A 25,913-nucleotide genomic window follows, 5' to 3' on the forward strand; every position below is an offset into this window, starting at 1 on the left:
CCAGGATGGTCTCGATCTCCTGACCTCGTGATCCGCCCGTCTCGGCCTCCCAAAGTGCTGGGATTACAGGCTTGAGCCACCGCGCCCGGCCCGAAAATCACAAATTCTAATAATAATTCTTGTTTTTTTGCCTTGCTTTTTCAGACCAAGATGGTCCAGCACATTCGAAAGAAGCATCCAGAGTTCGCCCAGCTCTCCAACACCATACACACACCACTGACGACAGCTGTGATCAGTGCCACCCCAGCGGTTTTAACTACAGACAGCACCACCGGAGAGACTGTGGTGACGACGGACCTGCTCACCCAAGCAATGACAGAACTGTCCCAGACCTTGACGACAGACTACCGAACGCCACAAGGGGATTACCAGAGAATTCAGTACATCCCTGTGTCGCAGTCGGCGTCTGGCCTCCAGCAGCCTCAGCACATACAGCTTCAAGTGGTGCAAGTGGCCCCGGTACTGCGTGCCTCGGTTTCCCTTTGCCTTATGAATGCTGTGTTGCCACTAGCACCTCATTCTCCGATCTGGGGCTGGGATCTATGTAATGTCCTTCTGCGTGGAAGTTCTGAGCCTTGGGCATTTTACAAATGCCCCTTCCCCTTTCAGGCTGATGAGGCCTCTGGCCTTAGCAGTGTAAGAGATTTCTGTCTGTGGTAGTCAGGAAATTTTAGGCTCCAGCATATACAAGCCTCCTGTGCTATGGCAGGACAGTAGCCACAGCACCTGTTTCTGATCCTCCTCTGAATCCTTATCTTTTACCATCCTGGTTGGCTGCTTCGTAATGTGCCAGTTTGATGAATCATGACCTGCGTATCAAATGTCTTATATCAAAGAGAGGTTGTAAAGAATAATATTGATGGCTGGGTACAGTGGCTCACACCTGTAACCTGAGCACTTTGGGAGGCCAAGGTGGGCAGATCACTTGAGGTCAAGAGTTCAAGACTAGCCTGGCCAACATGGCAAAACTCCGTCTCTACTAAAAATATGAAAATTAGCTGGGTGTGGTGGTGGATGCCTGTAATCCCAGCTACTCAGGAGGCTGGGGCAGGAGAATTGCTTGAACCTGGGAGGCAGAGGTTGCAGTGAGCCGAGATCACACCATTGCACTCCAGCCTGGGCGACAGAGTGAGACTCCATCTCAAAAAAAAAAAAAAAAAGGAATAATGTTGATTCAATCTCTGCATATCAGTCAGTGCCTTTGTAGTATAGAGGTATAACTGTGTTCCTTCTACCAGATAATGAATAACTCATTCTTATTGACTAAGGAACTAAATGAAAGTGATTCTCCCAGAACTATTGTTTCATTTAATTACACTGAGAAGTGTCCCCAAGGCACAAATGAACAAACTTGTTGCTTTGAAATCATTTGGTCTCTGAAAATTTAAAACTAACATGGGAACAGGAGATTGGAAGTTGCCACTGTCATTGACTATTCTTTATCTTGTTTTTCTTATGGAGGGTTTTTAACTTCAGAATTTGGAGAAACCTATATGAGTCCCTGAAGTTGCCTGTAAATTATGATGTATAGGTACACTGTTCTAGAAAAAGGGCCTGTACTTTAGCTACTTTTTCAAAGATGTTTATGATACATAAAAGGTTAAGAACCACGGTTGCAGTAGGTTAATGGTGACAAACTAAAAGCACATTCTCTTCTTTGATCTCTTTTAATTGATAAAGGGTAGATCATTAAATGTAACTGAAAGTTTTGATTCCTGACAACTTCTTTTTCAGCTTATTGTCAGGAACTATCTTTCCTCTGTCTCCTTCTCTTCCAGAATCTAATAACATTAGTGGCTTATGTGTTAGAAGCACATTTCTTTAAACGATCTTTTTCTATCCTGTTTTCTGGCTTGGTCTAGGTGTGGGCTATCTGCGAGTGCAGCATTGGAGCTGAAATCCCTTCCATTCTTCTATTTCTGTTGGCATATATTGGGATATTGTTTTTGCTTTTTTTTTTTGAGACAGGGTCTCACTCTGTCACCCAGCCTGGAGTGCAGTGGCACAATCATGGCTCACTGCAGCCTCCGCCTCCCAGGCTCAGATATTCCTCCCACCTCAGCCTTATCAGTAGCTGGGATTACAGGCATGCCACCATGCCTGGCTAATTTTTTTTTTTTTTTTTTTTTTTTTGAGATGAAGTCTTGCTCTGTTGCCCAGGCTAGAGTCTAGTGGCATGATTTCAGCTCACTGCAACCTCTGCCTTCCAGGTTTAAGTGATTCTCCTGCCTTAGCCTCCTGAGTAGCTGGGATTATAGGTGCTCACCACCACACCCAGCTAATTTTTGTATTTTTAGTGGAGACAGGGTTTCACTATATTGGTCAGGTTTGTCTTGAACTCCTGACCTCAAGCGATCCCCCGGCCTCAGCCTCCCAAAGTGCTGGGATTACAGGGGTGAGCTACTATACCTGGCCGCCTGACTAATTTTTGTATTTTTTTTGTAGAGACAGGGTTTTGCCATGTTGCCCAGGCTGGTCTCGAACTCCTGGGCTCAAGCGATCCACCCGCTTTGGCCTCCCAAAGTGCTGGGATTATAGGCATAAGCCACCGCACCCGGCCAGGATATTGTTTTTAACTGAACATTTTCTCTGGAAGGATTTCCCTTCATCTCAATCAATATATATCTGGTTTCTGGGCCTGTTTTCTCTCCTTCCAGGCCACTTCCCCTCACCAGTCACAGCAGTCCACTGTGGATGTTGGCCAGCTCCATGATCCTCAGCCCTACCCCCAGCACGCCATCCAGGTGCAGCACATCCAGGTCAGCGAGCCTACCGCCTCGGCCCCGTCCTCCGCCCAGGTACCCTGCTCCACAGACTCTTTGGAGGTGTTAGCGTGGCCTCAGGGACTATCAGAGTTAATGAGAGGGAGGACATTCCCTTCAGACCTAGTCTCCTCAGCTACTGAGATGCTGTTATTTTTGGATTTGTATTAAAGGATCTTACCTTTGCCTCCAATTTTTATATTGGTATTGTGGACACACATTAAGCTATTAGCTGTTTCTGCCCTCATAGAGTCCTGTGCTATGACATCCTAGAAACAACAGTGGTCTTTGCTTTCCATTCTAAACGCAATGGCTAAGTGGCTTCTCTGGTTTGGAACAGTGGCTTTGTGGAGTATTATGGTATATTGTATGGTGCTGTGTTTGTGTACTTGAGTCTGGAATTGAGATACATAGATACGTTCTCGGAGTTCAGAGAGGGAGAGATTAGGGTTAGGAGGGAGTCCAGGGCATTTTTGTAGAAGTGGTCTTTGAGGTCTTGGAGGAGGGGTACAGTTCTGAAACGGGGTTATTCTGTTTGGATTACTAACAGGAAATGATGTTTGGAAAGGAAGCCGGGTGGGTAGTTTGGAGCAGAATTGCAGGTGGCAGGCTGGAGACCTCTGGCCTCATCCTGTTGTCAGGAGTGGGCCTCTCCAGTCACCTGTGCTGAACTCCACCAGCCAGGTGGAATTAGTCAGTGCTGGTGAATGGAAATGATGAACTTTGAGTTCCATTTCATGTTGTGTTCCAGATTAGTTTTCTGACACAGGGAAGTTACTTCACCTCCCATTATTTTTAACCTTGTATAATGTAGGTAATTATATTTTCTTTCATTTATCTTTCTAACAGTTGATTGAAATTAATTTTTTTCCATACTCTGGTAGAGAATCCTTTGAAAACAAATTAGAATTTCATAGTTATGCTTGCTTTTCATTGATTTTATTCTTATTTAAAATATTACTTTTAAGAATAGCAATGATAGGCTGGGCGCGGTGCCTCATGCCTGTAATCCCAGCACTTTGGGAGGCCGAGGAGGGCCGATCACCTGAGGTCGGGAGTTTGAGACCAGCCTGACCAACGTGGAGAAACCCCGTCTCTACTAAAAATACAAAATTAGCCGGGCGTGGTGGCGCATGCCTGTAATCCCAGCTACTCAGGAGTCTGAGGCAGGAGAATAGCTTGAACTCGGGGACCAGAGGTTGCAGTGAGCCAAGATCGTGCCGTTGCACTCCAGCCTGGGCAATAAGAGCAAAACTCTGTCTCAAAAAAAAAAAAAAAAGCAATGATAGTTTTAGCATTAGAATTCATATTAGTCTGATTTACTTCCTTCAGTTATTTGTGAGTCTTCACTATATTAGAAGTTCATAATTCCCTACCATTGCTTTCTCTTTCTCCCCAGGTATCTGGGCAGCCGTTGAGTCCCTCAGCCCAGCAGGCTCAGCAGGGGCTCAGCCCCTCCCACATCCAGGGCAGCTCTTCCACACAGGGGCAGGCCCTGCAGCAGCAGCAGCAGCAGAGTTCCTCTGTGCAGCACACGTACCTGCCCAGTGCGTGGAATTCCTTCCGTGGCTATTGTAAGTAAGAAGGGACGATGCCGTGTCGGTCAGGGGTGGGAGATCTCCAGCCATGTGTCATAATTTATTCAGCTTATGATAGATTTTTAGACGATGCCGTGTCGGTCAGAGTGGGAGATCTCCAGCCATGTGTCATACTTTATTCAGCTTATGATACATTTTTAAAGTATCTATTGACCGTTTTGTACACTCTCTAGTGCATGTACTTCAATGAGTTTCATGACAAAACTCAAGGTGTAGCATTCTGATTTCACGGAGCTACCCTGATAGGACATTTTTGAAACGCCAGGTATATCGCTGGAGGAAGCATAGCTATGTAATTAAATGGTAAGGTAGATGGATATAGGCTATGTTGAGTCGTCCCTTCCACCAATATTTGTAGAATGCCTGTGTATCAATCACTGTCCTAGACCCTGGCCATACCAAGAATAATATTCTCATTAGTATCAGTAACACCACACAGCAATAATGTTAACCAACTTTCATTAAGCTCTTACTATATGGCCAGGAATGATTCCGTACCATATATATCACAGTATTCACAACAACCTATGAGATAAGTACAATTGTTATTTGCGTTTTATAGACAAGGCAATTTCCACACACTCACTTTTCCAAGAGCTAGTAAACAGAGGATTGGAGCCCAGGCAGTTTGGCTTCAGAGTGTACACTCTACACCACCCCACTGTGCTGCTGACCGTCATCTAGTAAAGGAGAGAGATATGAGTGGTTGATTCCAAAACCCTGAGATTCGTGCTATGGAAACAGTAACAGGCTGGCTGACAGGTCGGAGTAGGTGAACCCCTTGGTGGGGAAACAGCTTTGAGTTGCAGGCCAGGAAGTATGAGACCTTTGTCATGGAAGGTGTGGAAGGAGTAGCAGACGTAACAGACCTCAGCAGTAGAAACTAGGAGGAATAGGTGCTGAGAAGGGAAAGGGTCAGTATTGATCTTTCTTCTACTGTTGATTTATTTTGGGGGGGCCCGTCTTTGTCATGATTGATCCTTGGCTATGTTACATAGATTTGCTGTGGAGTCAGGCTCAAACTCTACCATCTAGTTAATTTTTACAGTCAATATTCTTTTTTTTTTTTTTTTGAGATGGGGTCTCACTCTGTCGCCCAGGCTGGAGTGCAGTGGCACAATCTTGGCTCACTGCAAGCTCCGCCTCCTGGGTTCAAGCATTTCTCCTGCCTCAGCCTCCCGAGGAGCTGGGATTACAGGCACGGGCCACCAAGCCCAGCTAATTTTTGTATTTTTAGTAGAGACGGGGTTTCACAGTGTTGGCCAGGCTGGTCTCGAACTCCTGACCTCAGGTGATCCGCCCACCTTAGCCTTCCAAAGTGCTGGGATTACAGGCATGAGCCACTGCGCCCGGCCACAATCTGTACTCTTAAACACTGGACGTCACAACGAGGGCTGGGTCTAGTTTCCACTCAGGGAAGGATTCTCTTACCACTAGAATCTGGTGAATAGACTGACCTCTGTACTCAGTATAATTTCTGTGAAAGAAAGTGAAGTGGGCTGGGTGTTGTGGATCGTGCCTGCAATCCCAGCACTTTGGAGACCAAGGTGGGCGGATCACTTGAGGTCAGGAGTTTGAGACCAGCCTGGCCAACATGGTGAAACCCCCATCTCTACTAAAAATACAAAAAACTTTAGCCAGGTGTGGTGGTGGGTGGCTGTAATCTCAGCTACTCAGGAGGCTGAGGCAGAAAGATCGTGCCGCTGCCCTCCAGCCTGGGTGATAGAGCGAGACTCCATCTCAAAAAAGAAAAAAAAAGTGGAGTGATGAAGATACTCATGGTAAAAATAGGATGAGCTAGCATTCTAACCTGTAAAAAAGATTCTGGGACTGAAATTTATTAGGGAAAAATATAAAAATATACAAAAGTAGAGAGAGTGTAACAAACCATCCTGTACCCATTGTCCAGCCTCCGCAGTTACCAACTTACACCCAACCTTGTCTCATATATGCGCCAATCATTATCTCCCATCCTCCAACTGGATAATGATCCATCATATCACCTCATCCATAAATATTTTGGTATATCTCTAAAAGAAAAAGACTATTTGAGATCGGGTTTTGCTCTGTCTTCCAGGCTGGAGAATGCAGTGGCGTGATCATGGCTCACTGCAGCCTTGGCCTGGACTCAAGTGATCCACCCACTTTGGCCTCCCCAAGTGCTGGGTTTACAGATGTGAGCCACCATGTGTAGTCTAATTTTAAAACAATTTTTTAGAGTGAAGATCTCACTACATTGCTAAGTTGATCTCAAACTCCTGGGCTCAAGTGATCCTCCCGCCTTGGGCTCCCAAAGTGCTGGTATTACAGGCATAAGCCATCATGCTCAGCTGAAAAAAACTATTTTTTAAAAGCACAACTCCATACAACATTGTCACACCTAAAAAGAAATGACAGTAATTTTTCTTTATTTATTTTTTAAGAGAGGGGGTCTTGTCTATCACCCAGTCTGGAATACAGAGATGTCATTACAGCTCACTGCAGCCTCCAACTCCTTGGCTCAAGCCATTCTCCTGCCCTAGCCTCCCAGTAGCTAGGACTACAGGCACATACCACCATGCTTTGCCAATTTTTTTTCCTTTAAATTTTTCGGTAGAGATGAGATCTCGCTGTGTTGCCCAGGCTGGTTTTGAAACTTCTGGGCTCAAGTGATCTTCCTATCTTGGCCTCCCAAAGTGCTAGGATGATAGGCGTGAGCCCCTGTGCCCAGCCAACAGTAATTCTTTAATACCCACAAATACATTTAAAATGCCCAGTCAGGGTTTTTATATTTCTATGATTGTCTCAGAAATTTTTTAAAAAATAGTTTGTTTACTCAGCCAGGCTCAGTGGCTTACGCCTGTAATCCCAGCACTTTGGGAGGCCGAGGCAGGCAGATCACGAGGTCAGGAGTTCAAGACCAGCCTCTCCAACATAGTGAAACCTCGTCTGTACTAAAAATACAAAAATTAACTGGGCATGGTAGTGCTCACCTGTAGTCCCAGTTACTCAGGAGGCTGAGGCAGGAGAATCGCTTGAACCCAGGAGGTGAAGGTTGTGGTGCGCCGAGATCACGCCACTGCACTCCAGCCCAGGCATCAGAGCGAGACTCCATCTCAAACCAAAAAAGTTGGTTTACTCATATTGGGTTCCAAATAAGGGCCATACATTGCAATTGATGATGACTTTTGAGTTTCTTTTAATGTATGTGTTCACTATTTTAAGTTATAATTTCTGTGTTGAGGAAACCGGGTCGTTTGTGCTGTGTTCCGCATTCTGGATTTTGCTGGTGGGATTCCCATGTTACCGTGCAGTGAATATGTGCTCTTCTGTTCCTTTCATTTCCTGTAGACTGGCAATTCGAGCTACAGGCTTGCTCAGGTGCAGTTTGTTTTTTGCCTCCTGATACTTCATAGCTGGTGTGTGTACTTCTATCAAGAGCACATAATGTCAGGTGTCTCTCTTTTTGTGATGTTAGCAGCCATCAGTGTTTATTCCTTAGCTCCATTATTTCATTAGGGCTTGCAAAGTTGTGATATTCTTTTTTTTTTGAGATGGAGTCTTGCTTTGTCACTCAGGCCTAGAGTGCAGTGGTGCGATCTTGGTTCACTGCAACCTGCCTCCCAGGTTCAAGTGATTTTCCTGCCTCAGCCTCCCAAGTAGCTGGGACTACAGGCACCTGCCACCTTGCTTGGCTAATTTTTGTATTTTTAGTGGGGATGGGATTTCACCATGTTGGCCAGGCTGGTCTCGAACTCCTGACCTCAAGTGATCTGCCTGCCTGGGCCTCCCAAAGTGCTGGGATTACAGGCGTGAGTCCCTGTGCCTGGCCATAATTCTAGCACCTTATTCATTAATTAGCTAGAAAACTTTTATAAAGAAAAAAATTTTACCTTAACTACCAAGTTTCTTTCAGGTACAATTTGTACAAGAAAGGCAGGATAAATGCTTTAAATACCTGATTCATTTCCTTTGTTTACCAGTTTTCACAAAATGAATTGATTTCTTATGCTATCCAAGGTGATAGGGGTGTGTGTGCACGTCTTAGTGTGGTTTTGTACCCGTGGATTTCAACACCTGGTGTGTTTCAGCCCATTGCAGCTGTGATCCTTACCGATGCTCAAGTGATCCCCTCTCTGGCTTGTGGGAGCCCCTTCTAACTGGCTCCTGCATTACTCCCACATGACCCGATAGCCTTTCGTCACATCTTGTGTGCTGGGAAGACACAGTGCCCCACAATTGTCTCACAAGCTTTCTGCCCAGGTCTGGAATCAGCCATTTTCCCAAGAAAGTCTCATTCTTTTAGTAGAAAATATTATTTATCAACAAGATGCTAGGGTTGGCTTTATTTTTAATGTGCTCTAATAACACTGGTGGTGAAATAAAATTCAAGTTGGGTTAAATTATGAGAGCCAAGTGTGGATACATTTGTGTCACAAATTCAAATCTGAATATAAAAGATGAAAATATTGATTTAAAAGGTAACTCTTTTTGACTTATTTCAAGGTTTTAAAAATTGTTGAGTATTTGTCTTTGTGGATACTGAGAAGCCACATTTGAAGGGGAATGCACTGATTGTCTCTGACACTGGGTTGCTGCGTACCAGTCTCTTCTCAATTTGTAGCAGAGAAATCATATCATTGTAAGACTCTCGTGGCAAGCACATCAGTGGGGACTGTGGCTACTGGTTATGTTTTTGTTTCTAAGATTTGTGTTAAAATCTGAGACCACTGAACTATGAATATTTCCTGTTTTTTAGCATCTGAGATTCAAATGATGACCCTTCCCCCAGGTCAGTTTGTGATTACAGACAGTGGTGTGGCAACTCCAGTTACTACTGGCCAGGTGAAGGCGGTTACTCCGGTAAGCTGCGCTACTCGGTCGGGTTTTTCCTTTCCAACCTGTGGTGCTGTATATTCTTATCACCACTTATCTTTTAATGATTGGCTTACTCTGTTTTCTCACAGTAGTTGATGAATTCTTTGAAAGCTGGGTCTTGGGTCTTATCGCTTTATCCTCAGTGCCCTATCCAGGAGACTAGGATATAGCAAATGCTCAATAAATATCTGTTTAATTAATAACTGTAATGGTTCTAGCTCCATCACTATCAGCCCTTTTTTTTTTTTTTTTTTTTTTGAGACAGAGTCTCGCTGTGTCGCCAGGCTGGAGTGCAGTGGTGCAGTCTTGGCTCACCTGCAACCTCCACCTCCTGGGTTCAAGCGATTCTCCTGCCTCAGCCTCCAGGGTGGCTGGGATTACAAGCATGCACCACCACACCCAGCTAATTTTTGTATTTTTAGTAGAGACGGGGTTTCACCATGTTGGCCAGGATGGTCTCAATCTCCTGACCTCATGATCCGCCCACCTCGGCCTCCCAAAGTGCTGGGATTGTAGGCGTGAGCCACCGTGCCCGGCCCTTATGAGCGTTTTTATATACTTCTTGGAAAGATTAAGTCCTCAAGACAATTGGCCCTCAACTGGGTTGGGAGAGAATAATATAATGAATCAATTATGGAGCTGTATTAAACATTTCACCCACCTGAAGGTGAAAAACATTGCCTTAAATTATCTAAGTTGGGCAGCTACAATGTTGATTGTGTCTCCTTCTTCTGTTTTTATCTTCACTGGTTTGTTCTGGCCTGCCTCTTAAGTTATGAGAAGACAGAGTACCGAGGCCACGGTGAAACCCTGTCTCTACTAAAAATACAAGAATTAGGTGGGTGTGGGGGTGCATCCCTATAATCCCAGCTACTTGGGAGGCTGAAGCATGAGAATTGCTTGAACCTGGGAGGCGGAGGTTGCAGTGAGCCGAGATCATGCCACTGCACTCCAGCCTGGGCAACAGAGTGAGACTCTGTCTCAGAAAAGAAAAAAAAGAAAAATACTCCTGGGTGGATACATTCTGGAGATCTTGTGTACAGCATGCTAGCTGTGTTCATAATGTATCGTATACTTGAAAACTGTTAGCATAGATAATGTTTTTTGCCACAAAATAAAATGGTAAGTGCATGAGTTGATGGATATGTTAATCAGGCTGTTTGGTTTAATTATATCTTAATAAAGCTAGAAGAAAAAAAAAGAAAAATGCTCTTCAATGGCTAGCAATATTGAGATATTACCAAGGGAAGATTTTCTTAAGAGGTTTCAGAGGATAGCTAGCTAGTCCTGTGGTCTCAAAACCCTGATTTTTTTTTCTTTCTTTTTTTTTTTAGTATACGGAGAGCTCGCCTGTTTCTCAGCACACACAGTCACTTTAACTAGACTTAGGAGAGAGATGCAAATCCAGAGTAACACTATTCATTGTCAGGGAAAACAGTAACGAATGTGAAATGGGATCATCACGCTGGCATGACCAGGACATTTTTTGTTCCCTGTACGACCCATTGACTCTGATCTTTTTCTGGCCTGGAACTCATTTGAGAATGGTTTCAGCCAAGCTTGTTTCTCTCCCCTGCCACAGTGTACATGCACACTCATTTGATGTACAGTTTTGGGGGTTCATGCATTTTTTGCAGGCGACCTATGGACCCCTCTAGGAGTCAATGGACCCTAGGTTGAGAAACAGCGCCCCCCCCCACACATGGAAAAAACAATCACGATCAGAACGTTGCCTGGTGGGGGTGAACTCAGAACATCTGGCCCTAGTGGAATCGAGTGGGTATTTGGTGATGGCTCTTTTCTGGGCAGTGCAGACAGGCTAGTGCCTGACAGTCTCTCTGTGACGTCTCTTTTCCTCTGTTCTGTAGCTGACCAACCCTCCTTCTGACTGACAGACACATTTCTTTAAAAATGTTAATGTAACAAAATAGCCAGCTACAGGTCTCTGAAGAAGTTTTCATGATGAGGGGAAAAATAAGAAAACAAAGACAATGTGTAAGTTTTCATAAAGCTACATTTATTCAGTGTAAGGGATTTCATTCTGAGATCCTGTCATTCCTGTGCTCTTGAGTGTTAAAATCTCTATTTGATGGTAGCGTGTTTTAAATGACCTTACTTGACAAAATACAATTTGGGAACCATTTATTATTATTATTATTATTATTGTTATTATTATTCTGAGACAGAGGTTTGCTCTTGTTGCCCAGGCTAGAGTGCAATGGCACGATCTCGGCTCACTGCAACCTCTGCCTCCCGGGTTCAAGCAATTCTCCTGTCTCAGCCTCCCAAGTAGCTGGGATTACAGGCATGCACCACCACGCCCAGCTAATTTTTTTTTTTGTAATTTTAGTAGAGATGGGGTTTCTTTATATTGGTCAGGCTGGTCTCGAACTCCTGACCTCAGGTGATCCGCCCACCTTGGCCTCCCAAAGTGCTGGGGTTACAGGCGTGAGCCACCATGCCCGGCCTCCATTTATTATTTTTTAAAATTTTGCTGGTCTTTTGAAATTCTGAACTCTGAGAACATTGATCTTGACTACCTGTCTTCAGGGTCATTCTGCCTCTTCAAGGAGACTTTAAATATCTCTTCTTGGATCCATTCTGTATTAATCTTAAGATCGAATGGCCAGTCAACTGTCTTTTCTGAATGTGTAAATTCTTAGGAGCATTGCAACAGCACGTTTTCTTTGCCACGTCGAATGTTACCACCATGATGCAAATTACTGTACCTGAAGTTGTTCACTCTAGCATTTGGTGAAACTGCTAAGGTGCTCCTTTAAGGAGCTTACCTTTGTAGTCAATTATTGTGACTGATCCACCCTCTCTAAAGGACCTAGGTAAAGTATCTCTCATAGATGCCTATTTTGGGTCCCTTGTGACATTTCTTCGCATCTCTCTCCTTCGCTAGTAGCTTCATCCTCCCTTTAAGGCCCCAGGTTTTTAAACATCCTTTTCTTCTTCCTTAAGGGTCATTATGTGTTATCAGAAAGTCAACCAGAATTGGAGGAAAAGCAAACTTCCGCCCTCTCTGGTGGAGTCCAGGTCCAGCCACCTGCACACAGTGACTCCTTGGATCCCCAGACCACCAGCCAACAGCAGACCACACAGTACATCATCACCACCACCACCAATGGGAACGGAAGCAGCGAAGTGCACATCACCAAACCATGACTTCCGCCCTGGAGCTCGAATCCAGCACCCACCTCATGTCTGTTCTCATAAGTCTGAAAGCTCTGACACTTAGAGCTCTTTTGTAAGATTTATTATTCACTCAAGAGTCTGGAAACGACAGTTTTGTCTCTCATCCATCCACTGGGGTTTATTTTGCCAAGGTCATCTTTATCAAATTGACTCTTCAAACCCTTCGTTTTTTGCCACGGAACGGAGATCTTTCAGGGGAAAGTAGATTTCGAGATGGAGAGAATTTGCCTTGCTCTTGAGTTGGTCTTTTAACACACTGACAAGCCTTACTTTTCCTTTGTGGAAATATTAAGTGGCGTATTGTGTTCATACCAAAGGTGGAGATAGGATGTGCCAAGTCCATAGTTACTGGACTTCTTATTCCAAGCCGTGGCACCGAAGGAGAAGGGGCATTTTGTGGGTGTGTATTAGGTCTGAACTGCTTTGTCTTGTTTTAGTTTTCAGTAATTTAACAAAGGGAGCTTGTTGAATAAGAAAATGAAAATGATGAAACAAAAGTTTTGACAGTGACGTTCTGAGGCAAAAACTGTCATCTAAATTTTTCTTGCTGATTTTTTTTTAACTTCCCTATTTTAGAAAACTGTTGTTAGGCTGTTGGTAGTGCTTTCCACAGATGCTGGTCCTCAGTGGATTAGGTCAGAAGCTCATGTTCTGATAGTTCTTCATTATTTCACAAAGGTGGACTCCCTGAAAGACAAAGGTCTGCTTGATGTCAGCAAAATCTAAACCCCTGCATTAAAACTTTGCCTCCCATTCTCTGGTTGTGGTGGTGGTAAGAAGGAGATATTGGTATCAAGAAAAATTACCAAAACTAGATAGAGAGAGAGAGAAGAGAGAGAATTGAAATTTTGTTCTGCCTTGCAGGATCCATTTATCATTCATTGGTAAAAGATATATTCCTTGACCAAGTGTACATTTAACTCTTGCTGACAGTGTTCAGTGTATTTTAGTACTTTTAATGCTGTCTTAAAATGAACATTCTTTAAAGTTGGATGGAAAGCTGGCATTTCTTATTTCTTAACACTTTTAACTTTAAACATATTGTAACTCATCTGGACTTTTTAATAAGATGATCAACTTCACACTTAGGGAAAAAGTTAAAATGTGAGGAAAACTTATAATAAAGTAGTTATAAGGGATCTGGAAGAAATCCAGTCTTTATGAATATACTATTAGTTGGGCATTAAAAAATCAGTATACATTTTATCAACTTTTTGTGACATGCTAACACGTTTTTAGAATAATTATTGCATAGTAGAATTTATTACTCCAGAACAGAAAGACCTTACTTCATTTCAAATGAAGTTAATTAATTTACATTTCTGGGTAAAAACTGGTTCTATAAATTAAGTAGAGTAGCTTCTTCATGATAAAGACAGTTTCTGAAAAGTGAACAGTTCTGTTAAAAGAACTTTACTGATGGGTAGATTTCGCACTTTATTTCTGAGACCGCGTTCGTATAGCTATTCCTCAATGTTTGAGTATGAAGAGAACTTGAGAAAGTTACTTCATAAATACACGGAAACTGAAAATGGTCTCTCTGTCTTTGGGAGAAAGCTATTCAACAGAAAATATTGACCCTGCATTACAAAATACAGACGCGGGTTCCCTAAGTCCCACAGTGTAATGATTACAAATATCCTAGTGTCCTGTCCAGAAAGCCTTTCTAGGGGAAGAATAGTAGAATTTTCCAAAGGTCCAGTTTTAGCTTTTATAACTGAAATCTGGCCCTGTTACGTTCTTTTTAATTTGAACCATAAGGTATCTTCCCTCCCCTCAGGAATAACTTATTGGAAAACTGAAAAGAATCACTGAATGGAATGTTCATTTTATGGCAGTTATTTTAAGTTTTAAAATACACAGAGGAAAACAGTGTGGAAGGACCTCTTTGTTGCTTTCCCTTCTAAGTTTTCTTCTTCTTCTTTGGTCCTTATGTGAAATAAAGACTCTCAAACTAATTTGTACATTATCAGCCAGAGATGCGGATGGCAGTTGAGCCAAGTCACGTGGCTTTCAGATCAGGTATTCTGCACATTCGTTCCAAGGTCATAGATTTGCAAAAGGACCTGGATTGATGGTAAATGATGAGCCATCAGAAAACTAAATTTGGAAAACATGTATGTAGCCAGTGTGGATATTGTGGCCTCTCTCAAGACACATTGACACTGTAGACTTCATTCAGTGCAGTGTGAGTATTTTGGAGTAGGTTGGATGTAGATTTTGTTTTTATTGTTGATTTGTACCGACAGAAATAGACATTTCATCATGTAAAATTCCTGTTTTTCTGGAAAAACCTATTGTTTTTGATCTTCTTGTTTTCTGACTCGGAAGTATCCTTTCAAAAAACTCTTAAGATATCTAGGTCTAAAAAGCACTTCGTGAGATGCTGAAGCTGACCCACTGGTTGAAAATGTTGACCCTATCCTGTTATTTAAATGTGAACATTTATTGTACATTCAGTGAGTTATAGTGTTAATAGTCTTGTGCTATGCAGCAGGTGTAAAAATTAATAAATATATTTTTTAATAAGCCTGTTTGTATGCGTGAAGCTACAAGAGCTATTTTTTTTTTCTTTTAAGAATTACAACTTCTGGTTTCCAGCGTGGCATGCACGAAGCACGGAAGTTGTTTCTCCATCCTAGCAGTAAGTAAGAAGCTGAGCAAGTGGAAAGATCAGCATCTCTCCTTAGATCCGTCAGAAAGTTGAGCTCACAGGACAAACTGCTGTCCCCAAAATTGGAAAGACAAACAGGCAAATACAGAGAATCATAGCTTATAGAACAGAAACCCGTGAGAAAAAGATCCATGCGCAGTAACCTCTGTGAGAACCAGTGCCAGGTTAGGAAAATGTGAACTCTATTTGACGAATTGCTGCAGGCTTAGGGTGGAGAGCTCCGAGAACTTAAAAACTCCAGGGAACTCAGTCACTGGAGGGGGGTCAAGGGAGACCCACACTTTTATGAGTTTTATCCCCAGGAGCTTGACTAGGTCCTCACAGTGAAATTCGGAGAAAAATCCCCACATGTTTCCAGCAGAGGAAGGGGAGAAGGAACCATTTTGAAATACTCCAGAGTAGGCCGGGCGCGGTGGCTCACGCCTGTAATCCCAGCACTTTGGGAGGCCGAGGCAGGCGGATCACGAGGTCAGGAGATCCAGACCATCCTGGCTAACATGGTGAAACCCCGTCTCTACTAAAAAAAAAAAATACAAAAATTTAGCCGGGCCTGGTGGCCGGCGCCTGTAGTCCTAGCTATTCGGGAGGCTGAGGCAGGAGAATGGTGTGAACCCGGGAGACGGAGCTTGCAGTGAGCCAAGATCGCGCCATTGCACTCCATCCTGGGTGATAGAGCAAGACTCTGTCTCAAAAAAAAAGAAAAAAAAGAAATACTCCAGAGCTTTCTGATCTTTCTATTGTAACAAACACCTAACCTGCTGAAGTTATAGCAGAACCTCAGTCACCTGGAGGAAGGGAAATACCCAAACCCAGCTCATTCTAGCCATCGTCCCTCATCTAAGACGGGATAACCGCATAGCACTCGTGAAGGACACAGTCCAGAGGCACAGGGTCACCAGAACACTGAGGCCTCATTTAGGAATACAGAATGCTTCCCCCACCCCAACACCTTACCACCACATTGCTCAAGGCCTGCTTACAGAAATTCTCTCTATCTGGCACATCATAACCAGCTATCAAGAAAAACATTACAAGGCATACTAAGAGGCAAAAGACACAAGTTTGAATAAAGAGAGCAAACATCAGACCCAGATTTAGATATGGCCCAGATGTTGGAATTCGCAGACTGGGAATTTAAAACAACTGTGATCAATATGAAAAGGGCTCTACTAGAGAAAGTAGACAACAAGCAATAACAAACAAACAATGTAAGGAGACATGGAAATCCTAAGAATGAGCTAAAATGCGAGAGATAAAAAATGAAGAATAGGCACGCAAGCTCACACCTGTAAACCCAACACTTTGGGAGGCTGAAGTGGGTGGATCATTTGAGGTCAGGCGTTCAAGACCAGCCTGGCCAACATGATGAAACCCTGCTTCTACTAAAAGTACAAAAATTAGCCAGGCGTGGTGGTGGGCCCCTGTAATCCCAGCTACTCGGGAGGCTGAAGTGGAAGAATCGCTTCAACCTGGGAGGTGGAGGTTGCAGTGAGCCGAGATTGCGCCTCTGCACTCCAGCCTGGCGACAGAGCAAGACTCCACCTCAAAAAAAAAAAAAAAAAAAAAAAATTCCTAAGAAAGAATCGCTGAGTTTGAGGATATCTCAATAGAAACCTCTATAACTGAAAGACAATATCCAAAAACTGAGATGACGTAAAAAAGGTATAACTATGCCTCATGGGAATACTAGAAGAAGACAGAGAAAGGAACAGAAGAAATATTTGAAGCAATAATGATTGATAATTCCCCAAATCAATATGGAACATGAAACCACAGATCCAGGAAGCTCAGAGGACATACAGGGTAAATGCAAAAAATCCTTCAAAACCAAAACACAAATGAACAAAAAATAACTTCTGAAACTGTGCACACAGGGAGAGAGTGGAATGAAATGTTTGAGGTGTTGAGAGAAAAAAGCAGACTAACCTAGAATGCTGTACCCCATGAAATTATCCTCCAAAAGTAAAGGGGATTTGTTGCCAGTAGACCTGCCTTGAAGAGAATGTTAAAAGAAGAGAAGTTTTTCAGAGAGAAGAAAAATGATAAAAGTCAGAACCTCAGATCTACTTAAAGAAAGAGCATCATTATTACCTTTAATAACTAAAGGTAAAAGAAAAATCTTGCTTTTTCTCATTCTTCATTGATTTATTTTTCTTTTTACTTTTTTGAGACAGGGTTTCACTGTCGCCCAGGCTGGAGCGCAGTGGTGCAATCACAGCCCACCGCAGCCTTGATCTCCCTGGCTCAAGCGATTCTCCCACCTGAGTCTCCTGAGTAGCTGGGACTACAGGCACGTGCCACCACACCTGGCTAATTTTTTGTATTTATTTTAGTAGAAATGGGGTTTTGCCATATTGCCCAGGCTGGTCTCGAATTCCTGGGCTCAAGCGATCCACCCATTTCAGCCTCTCAAAGTGCTGGGATTACAGGCATGAGCCGTTGTGCCTGGCCTGTTCATTGATCTAACACATGACAGTTTGTTCAAAATAATAGCAATGATGTATACTAATATATCTGTATATATGTTCATATGTAAGTGAAATGAATGATGGCAATGATATAAGGGATGGGGGAGTGGGAGGGAGGAATTAGGATTATTTCATTATAAGATGTGCACGCTATGGCCGGGTGAGGTGGTTCACACCTGTAATCCTAGTGCTTTGGGAGGCCAAGGCAGGCAGATCACCTGAGGTCAGGAGTTTGAGACCAGCCTGACCAAAATACAGAATCATCTGGGCATGGTGGTGCATGCCTGTAATGTCAGCTATTCAGAAGGCTGAGGCAGGAGAATCTCTTGAACCCAGGAGGCGGAGGTTGTGGTGAGCCGAGATCATGCCATTGCACTGCAGCCTGGGCAACAAGACCAAAACTCCATCTCAAAGAAAGAAAGAAAAAAAAGATATGCACACTATCAGTGAAGTGGGATAGTGTTATGTGAAAATGTACTTGAATTAATTGCAAACTCTAGAGCAACCACTAAAAAGTAAAAAAAAAAAAAAAAAAAAAGTATTGCTGATATTCTAAGAAAGTTAGGAAAATAGGAAAATAGAATCATATAAAATGTTCAGTTAGAACCACAAAAGAGTTTAGGTGTGGTGCCTCACACCTGTAATCCTAGCACTTTGGAAGGTTGAGGTGGGAGGATCATTTAAAGCCAGGAGTTCAAGACCAGCTCAGGCAACATAGTGAGACTATCTTTAAAGAAAATAAAAATATATATTAGCAGGGTGTGGTGACATGTGCCTATAATCCTAGCTACTTAGGAGGGTGAGGCAAGAAGATCACTTGAGTCCCAGAGTTTGAGGCTGCAGTGAGCTATATTGTGCCACTGCATTCCAGCCTGGGTGGCAGAGTGAGACCCTATCTCAAAAACAAGAGGCAGAAAAGGAGTGGAAGACAATATAGGAGCAAAGAACAAGGGAACACATAGAAAACAGGAACAAATATAGTCAGTATTAATTCAAATATAGTCAATGTTAACCCAAATATATCAATAATCACTTTGAACATCAGTGTTCAAATACACCGGTTAAAAGAGATTATCAGGCTGGATCAAGAAACAAGACCCAACTATACTTTGTCTATGAGAAAACCACTTTAAATATAATGACATGTAGGTTAAAAACAAATGGATGGAGAAAGATACACCATGCTAACACTAATCAAAGAAAGTGGGAGTAGCTATATTAATTTCAGACAGCAGACTTCAGACAAAGTTATCAGGGATAAAGTGGAGGCATTGTATAATGATAAAGGGGTCAGTTCTCCAAGAGAACATAAGAACCCTTAATGGGTAAGTGCTTAGCAACAGAGCATCAAAACATGTAAAGCAAAATCAGAAGTACAAGGAGAAAGAGAGGGTCATTGGTCTCCAACTATAATGGTGGAATCATCTCTCAGAAATGTACAGATCGAGCAGGCAGAAAATCAGTAAGGACATAGTTACGCTCAACACAAAGATCAATGGGAAATAAGATCTATAGACTGCTTCTTCTAATAATAGAGTGCATGTTGTTACCAAGCATATGGAACACTAACCAGCATAGGACACATTCTGGGGCATAAAATACACTTAACAAACTTAAAAGAACACATATCATACAATGTCTGCTCTTATACCACAATGGTATTAAACTAGAAATAAAAAAGACAACTGTAAATTTTCAAAAGACTTGCTGATTAAACACACTTCTTTATAACACATGAACCAAAAAAGACATCTCACATTAAAAAATATTGTGGGCCAGGCACAGTGGCTCATACTTCTTATCCCAGCACTCTGGGTGGCTGAGGCAAGAGGATCATTTGAGACCAGCATGGGCGACATAGTAAGACCCCATTTCTACAAAAAATAATTTTTTAAAATTAGCAGAGCACAGTGGTCCCAACTACTTGGGAGCCTGGGAGGTCAAGGTTGCAGTGAGCTGTGATTGTGCCACTGTGCTCCAGGCTGGGTGACAGAGTGAGACTTTGCCTCCAGAATTTTTGTTTTAAACTAAATAAGAATAAAACATAAAAATGTTTGGGATGTTGTACTGAGAGGGAAATTTTATTATTGAACGCATATGGTAGAAAATAATGATCTAGGCTGGGCCCAGTGGCTCACGCCTGTAATCCCAGCACTTTGGGAGGCCGACCGAGGTGGGCCGATCACGAGGTCAGGCGATCGAGACCATCCTGGCCAACACGGTGAAACCCCCCTCTCTACTAAAAGTACAAAAAATTACCCGGGCGTGGTGGCGGGCGCCTGTAGTCCCAGGTACTCGGGAGGCTGAGGCAGGAGAATGGCGTGAACCCGGGAGGCGGAGCTTGCAGCGGAGATCGCGAGGGAGGGAGGGAGGGAGGGAAGAGAGGGAGGGAGGGAGGGAATGATCTGAAATCAATTGTCTGAAGTTCCACCTTAGGAAACTAGAAAAAGAGGAAATCCAAAATAAATATAAGAAAATAAATAAAAATTAGAGCAGAAATCAAATTGAAAACAAGAAATCAATAAAGAAAATAAATGAAACAAAAATCTGCTTCTTTGAGAAGATCAATAAAATTGATGTATCCAGCCATGCTAAGAAAAAAGACTGAAATTACTAATATCAGAAATATCTAGGCCGGGCACGGTGGCTTACCCCTGTAATCCTAGCACTTTGGGAGGCTGAGGCAGGTGGATCACCTGAGGTCAGGAGTTTGAGACCAGACTAGCCAACGTAGTGAAACCCCGTCTCTACTAAAAATGCAAAACTTAGCCGGATGTGGTGGCAGGTTCCTGTAATCCCAGCTACTCGGGAGGGTGAGGCAGGAGAATCGCTTGAACCCGAGAGGCAGAGGTTGTAGTCAGCTGAGATTTTGCCACTGCACTCCAGCCTGGGGCACAGAGTGAGACTTCGTCTCAAAAAAGAAAAAAATATATATATTAGGGGACTTCACTACAGATCCCATGGACATGCAAAGGCTAATAAAGGAATACTATTCGAACTGTATGCGTGCAAATTTGGCAACCTAGATGAAATAGACCAATTTCTTAAAAGATATAGTCTGCCAAAACTCATAGAAGAGAAATAAACAATTGAACAGGCATATATATTTCATATATACACACATACATATACATATGTACATATATACACACATATATACATATGCACATATATACATATATACACATACATACACATATATACATATATATTTCATATATACACACATACATATACATATGTACATATATACACACATATATACATATGCACATATATACATATATACACATACATACACATATATACATATATATTTCATATATATATATGAAATAAATTGAATCAATAATTAACCTTTCAAAACACAAAGTACCAGGCCAGACGTGTTCACTGGTGAATTCTACCGAACACTTAAAGAAGAAATTATACCAATTATCTCCAATCTTTTTCATAAGATAGAAGCAGAGAGAATACATCTTTTTAAAAAGTTTTTAGTTTATTCATCTTGTGAAAAATCCCCAGTGGCTGCAGATGGCATCACCTTTACTCCTTCAGCTTTTTGCTAGCACCAGCACTGGCCTTTGCAATTCCCCTAACTTCCTTCACTCTGTTCTTGTGTTCCTTTCATTGCTTTCTCGAGGTCTTTTCCTTCTCATACAGGCCATGTCTTGCAAGTCTATGTTTGAGTTTATTTTTCTTTGCATAATCCAAGGAATCATAAAGCATGCCAAAGCCAGTTGTCTTGCCACCACCAAAATGAGTTCTGAATCCAAATACAGAGATGACAGCTGGTGTGGTCTTGCACATTTTGGCTAGTTTCTCCCGAATTTCTGTCTTAGGCCTATTGCCTTCCTGGGGTGAAGGACATCAATGAGCATTTGTTTCCTCTGAAGTAGTCGGTTGGTCATGAACTTTCTAGTTTGAGCAGTTACTGTATGGTTCATGATGGCGGTCTATCCTCAGACAGCCAGGGAGGAAAAGAGGATCTTAACTCATTCTGTGAGGGCAGCATCACCCTAATACTAAAATTGGACAAAGATATTACAAGAAAAAATACAGACCTATATAGCTCAAGAACATTGATGCCAAAGCCCTCAACAATGTATAAAAACAATTATATACCACAACCATGTGGGATTCATCCCAGGTATGCAAGGCTGGTTCAACATTTGAAAACAATTTAATGTAAAACACCATACCAACAGGCTAAGAAGAAATATCTCATGATATCAATGGACACAGAAAAACATTTCACAAAACTCTGAAACCCACGTATGATAAAAATCTCAAACTAGTAATAGAAGGACACTTTTTCTACTTGATAAAGAAGATCCACAAAAACCCTACAACAAACATCACACTTAATGGTGAGAAATTCAAAGCTTTCCTGCTAATATCAGGAACCAGACAAAGATGTTCCTTCTCACCACTGCTTTTTACCATTGTACCGGTAGTCCTAGCTAATGCAATGAGACAGGAAAAAAAAAAAATATATATATACACACACACACACACACACACACACACACACACACACACACACACACAGGCATACAGATTGGCAAGAAAAAATAAAACTGTCTCTGTTCACAGGTGACAGAAATCCAAAATATTAAAAAAAAAAACTGAACTAATAAGCAATTATAGCAAGGTTGCAGGGTGTAAGGTTAATTTAATTTTTTGAGACACAGTCTTGTTCTGTTGCCCAGGCTGGAATGCAATAGTATGATCTTGGCTCACAGAAAGCTCTGCCTCCTGGATTCAAGTAATTCTCCTGCCTCAGCCTCCGAAGTAACTGGGATTACAGGCACCCGCCACCATGCCTGGCTAATTTTTGTATTTTTAGTAAAGACAGGGTTTCACCATGTTAGCCAAGCTGGTCTTGAACTCCTGACCTCCAGTGATCCACCCACCTTGGCCTCCCAATGTGCTGGGATTACAGGTGTGAGCCACCCTGCCTGGCCAAGAATAAAAAAAAAATATCCCGGAACTAATAAGCAATTATAGCAAGGTTGCAGGGTATAAAGTTAATTTTAAAAAGTCAATCATATTCCTATATACCAGCAATGGACAAGTGGAAATTGAAAGGCAAAACACGATACCATTCACATTAGCACACCCAAAAATGAAATACTTAGGTATACATCTGAGAAAATATGCACAATATCTATATGGTGAAAACTACAAATCTGATGAAAGAAATCAATGAAGAACTAAATAAATGAAAGTATTCATGGATAAGAGGACTTAATAGTGTCTGGATGTCAGGTTTTCCCAATTTAATCTATAGATTCAATGTAATCCCAATCAAAATCCCGGCAAGTTACTTAGTGGATATCAACAGACTGACTTTAGAGTTTACATGGAGAAGCAAAAGACCCTCAATAGCCAACACATTATTAAAGGAGAACAACAAAGTTGAAAGACTGCAGTACCGGACTTCAAGACTTAATATAAAGCTACAGTAATCAAGACAATGTGATACTGGTGAAAGACAAGAACAGTGCAACAGTATAGAGAGCCCAGTAGCGGACCCAGATGAATACAGTCAAGTGATTTTTGACAAAGCAGGAAAGGCAATGTAGAAACGATAGCCTTTTCAAGAAGAAGAAATGGTGCTGGAGGCCAGGCATAGTGGCTCATGCCTGTGATCCCAGCACTTTGGGAGGTCAAGGTGAGTAGATTACTTGAGTCCAGGAGTTTGCAATCAGCTTGGGCAATGTGGCAAAACCCCATCTCTACAAAATAAACAAAAAACACTGCAAAATTAGCTGTGCATGGTGGCACATGCCTATAGTCCCAGCTACCTGGAAGGTAGAGACAGGAGGATTGCTTCAGCCTGGGAGGCAGAGGGTGCAGTGAGCTGAGCTGAGATCACACCAGTGCACTGCAGCCCTGGTGACAGAGTAAGACCCTATCTCAAAAACAAACAAACAAACAAACAAACAAAATTGGTGCTGGAACATATGGGGATCCACATGCAAAAAAAAATGAATCTAGACATGGACCTTACACTCTTCACAAAAAGTAACTCAAAATGGATTATAGGCCTAAATGTAAAACGCAAAACTATAAAACTAGAAGATAACATGGGAGACAACCTAGATGACTTTGGGTCTTGTGATAACTTATTAGATAGAACACCAAAGGCACAAAGAAATAATTGGTAGCCTGGAATTCATTAAAATTTAAAATTTCTGTCCTGAGAGAGAGACTGGAGAATGAAAAGATAAGCCACAGACTGGGAGAAAATATTTGTAAAAGACATACCTGATAAAGGACTGTTATCTAAAATATACAAAGAACAACGAAAACTCAACAATAGGAAAACTAAAAAATAGGCCAAAGTCCTTAAGAGACACCTCAGTAAAAAATATATAAAGATGGTAAAGAAGCATGTGAAAGAGGCTCTACGTCAGGGAAATGCAAATTAAAACAACGTGAGGCCAGGTGCAGTGGCTCATGCCTGTAATCCCAGCACTTTGGGAGGGTGGAGTGGGTGGATTGCTTGAGCCCAGGAATTAGGGTCCAGCTTGGGCAACATGGCGAAACCCCGTCTCTACAAAAAATAAAAATTAAAAACAAAAAAGAATACGAGACACCACTATGGAGCTATTGGAATGGGCAAAATTCAGAATACTGACAATACCAAGTGCTAGTGAGAATGAGAAGCAACAGGAACTCTCAGTCATTGCTGGTGTGAATGCAAAATGGTATAGCTGCTTTGGAAGGTAATTTGGCAATTGGCTTGATTCATAATTGCCAAAACCTGGAAACAATGAAGACGTCCTTCAGAAAGCGAATAGATAAAACTGTGGCGTATCTATTGGAATACCACAATGGAATGGGATATTATTCAGCACTAAAAAGAAACAGGAGCTATCAATTCATGAAAAGACATGGAGGAAACTTCAATGCCTGTTACTATGAGAAAGAAGCCAATCCGAAACGGCTACATACTATGTAATTCCAACTAGACATTCTGGAAAAAGGCAAAACTATAGACACAAAAAGATCAGCGGTTGCCAGCGATAGAGGAGAGGGAGAGATGAATATGCAGAGCACAGATGACTTTTAAGACAGTGAAATCACTCTGCATTATACTGTGATGGTGGGTAATGATGTATCAATGTAGGTTCATCAGTTCTTTTGTTTGTTTGAGACGGAGTCTCACTCTGTCGCCCAGGCTGGAGTGCAATGGCGTAATCTCGGCTCACTGCAACCTCTGCCTCCCGGGTTACAGCAATTCTCCTGCCTCAGCCTCCTGAGTAGCTAGGACTAACAGGTGCCCGCCACCACACCCAGCTAATTTTTGTATTTTTTAGTAGAGACGGGGTTTCACCACGTTGGCCAGGATGGTCTCGATCTCCTGACCTCGGGATCCGCCCGCCTCAGCCTCCCAAAGTGTTGGGATTATAGGCGTGAGCCACCAGGCCGGGCAGTGCTCATCCGTTCTAAGAAATGTACCACTCTGGTAGGGGATGTTGATTAAAGGGGAGGCGAAGCATGTGGGGAGGTGGGGCGGGGAGTATTTGGAAAATCTCTGATCTTTCTGCTCAATTTTGTTGTTAACTTTAAACTGCTCTAAAAAACAAAGTCAATCAAAAATTATAGTTTACATTGTTTTTACTCTTTTTCTCTTTCTGGTCTTGTCACAATCGCAACGTAAGGGAAATATCGGTGACAACTATGGAGTGATAGTCCACTGCCATTTATACGTGATCGTTTCTAATCCAAGAGCCTCTCAACAGTGTAACAGGAACTTAGGGCATTTGTGGAGCCAGCAGAGGAGCACAGATTGGGTGGTTTGGAAACCACTCTTTTCCAGGAAAGGAAGAACATTAGCTCGGCCGGTCGGCTTCTCTGGTTCCATCCACACAGAGAACTGAGGATGGTCTCTGCGCCACTGCTGGGAGTACCTGGAATAAGTAGTGTGAAGCCGTACTAAGCAAAACCCAGTGAATAAGAGGAAAGGGTCCTTGATATCTAACGAGAGGAACATGATGGAGTTTAACTTAAAATGTGATCCTTCGATGTGTTTACTTTCTTTCTGGACATCGAGGGCCCGGGGACGGGAAGGAGGAATGAAGGAACTCAGAGGCACAGGCTGAGGTCGCGTTCTACGCATGTCCTCAACTGTAAAATAGGCACTAATAGTGCACAGCTCACAGGGCTGCAGCACAAAGACGGTGGGTAGAAAGTGCTTAGCATAGGGCCTGGGGCAAGGTATGCTCTCTGCAAACCTCAGCTAATAGACGTGCCTTCGCTGATGAGCTATGGAACTTTGATTCGCGGTCAGGCAAACACAGGCACTATCTGGGGCCTCTGGAAGTTCCTACATCAGGTGAGA

General features: G+C 42.5%; 1 protein-coding gene and 1 pseudogene across 1 annotated transcript in view; one reads left to right on the forward strand and one right to left on the reverse strand.

Annotated features, from left to right (window-relative positions):
- Window positions 1-14,970, forward strand: part of PRDM10 (PR domain containing 10) — a 128,723-nt gene extending 113,753 nt beyond the window's left edge. The window contains exons 16-20 of the mRNA XM_011968276.1: window positions 145-459; window positions 2,658-2,798; window positions 4,162-4,336; window positions 9,099-9,202; window positions 12,185-14,970. Of these exons, the coding sequence (XP_011823666.1) occupies window positions 145-459; window positions 2,658-2,798; window positions 4,162-4,336; window positions 9,099-9,202; window positions 12,185-12,388 (939 nt within the window). The 3' untranslated portion in view covers window positions 12,389-14,970. The remainder of the gene's footprint in view (window positions 1-144; window positions 460-2,657; window positions 2,799-4,161; window positions 4,337-9,098; window positions 9,203-12,184) is intronic.
- A 6,136-nt stretch (window positions 14,971-21,106) lies between these two features.
- LOC105530636 lies at window positions 21,107-21,507 on the reverse strand (annotated as a pseudogene).
- Between the last annotated feature and the right edge of the window lie 4,406 nt (window positions 21,508-25,913).

The sequence above is a fragment of the Mandrillus leucophaeus genome, unplaced genomic scaffold (genome assembly GCF_000951045.1).
Source record: "Mandrillus leucophaeus isolate KB7577 unplaced genomic scaffold, Mleu.le_1.0 Scaffold835, whole genome shotgun sequence".
Lineage (NCBI taxonomy): Eukaryota > Metazoa > Chordata > Mammalia > Primates > Cercopithecidae > Mandrillus > Mandrillus leucophaeus.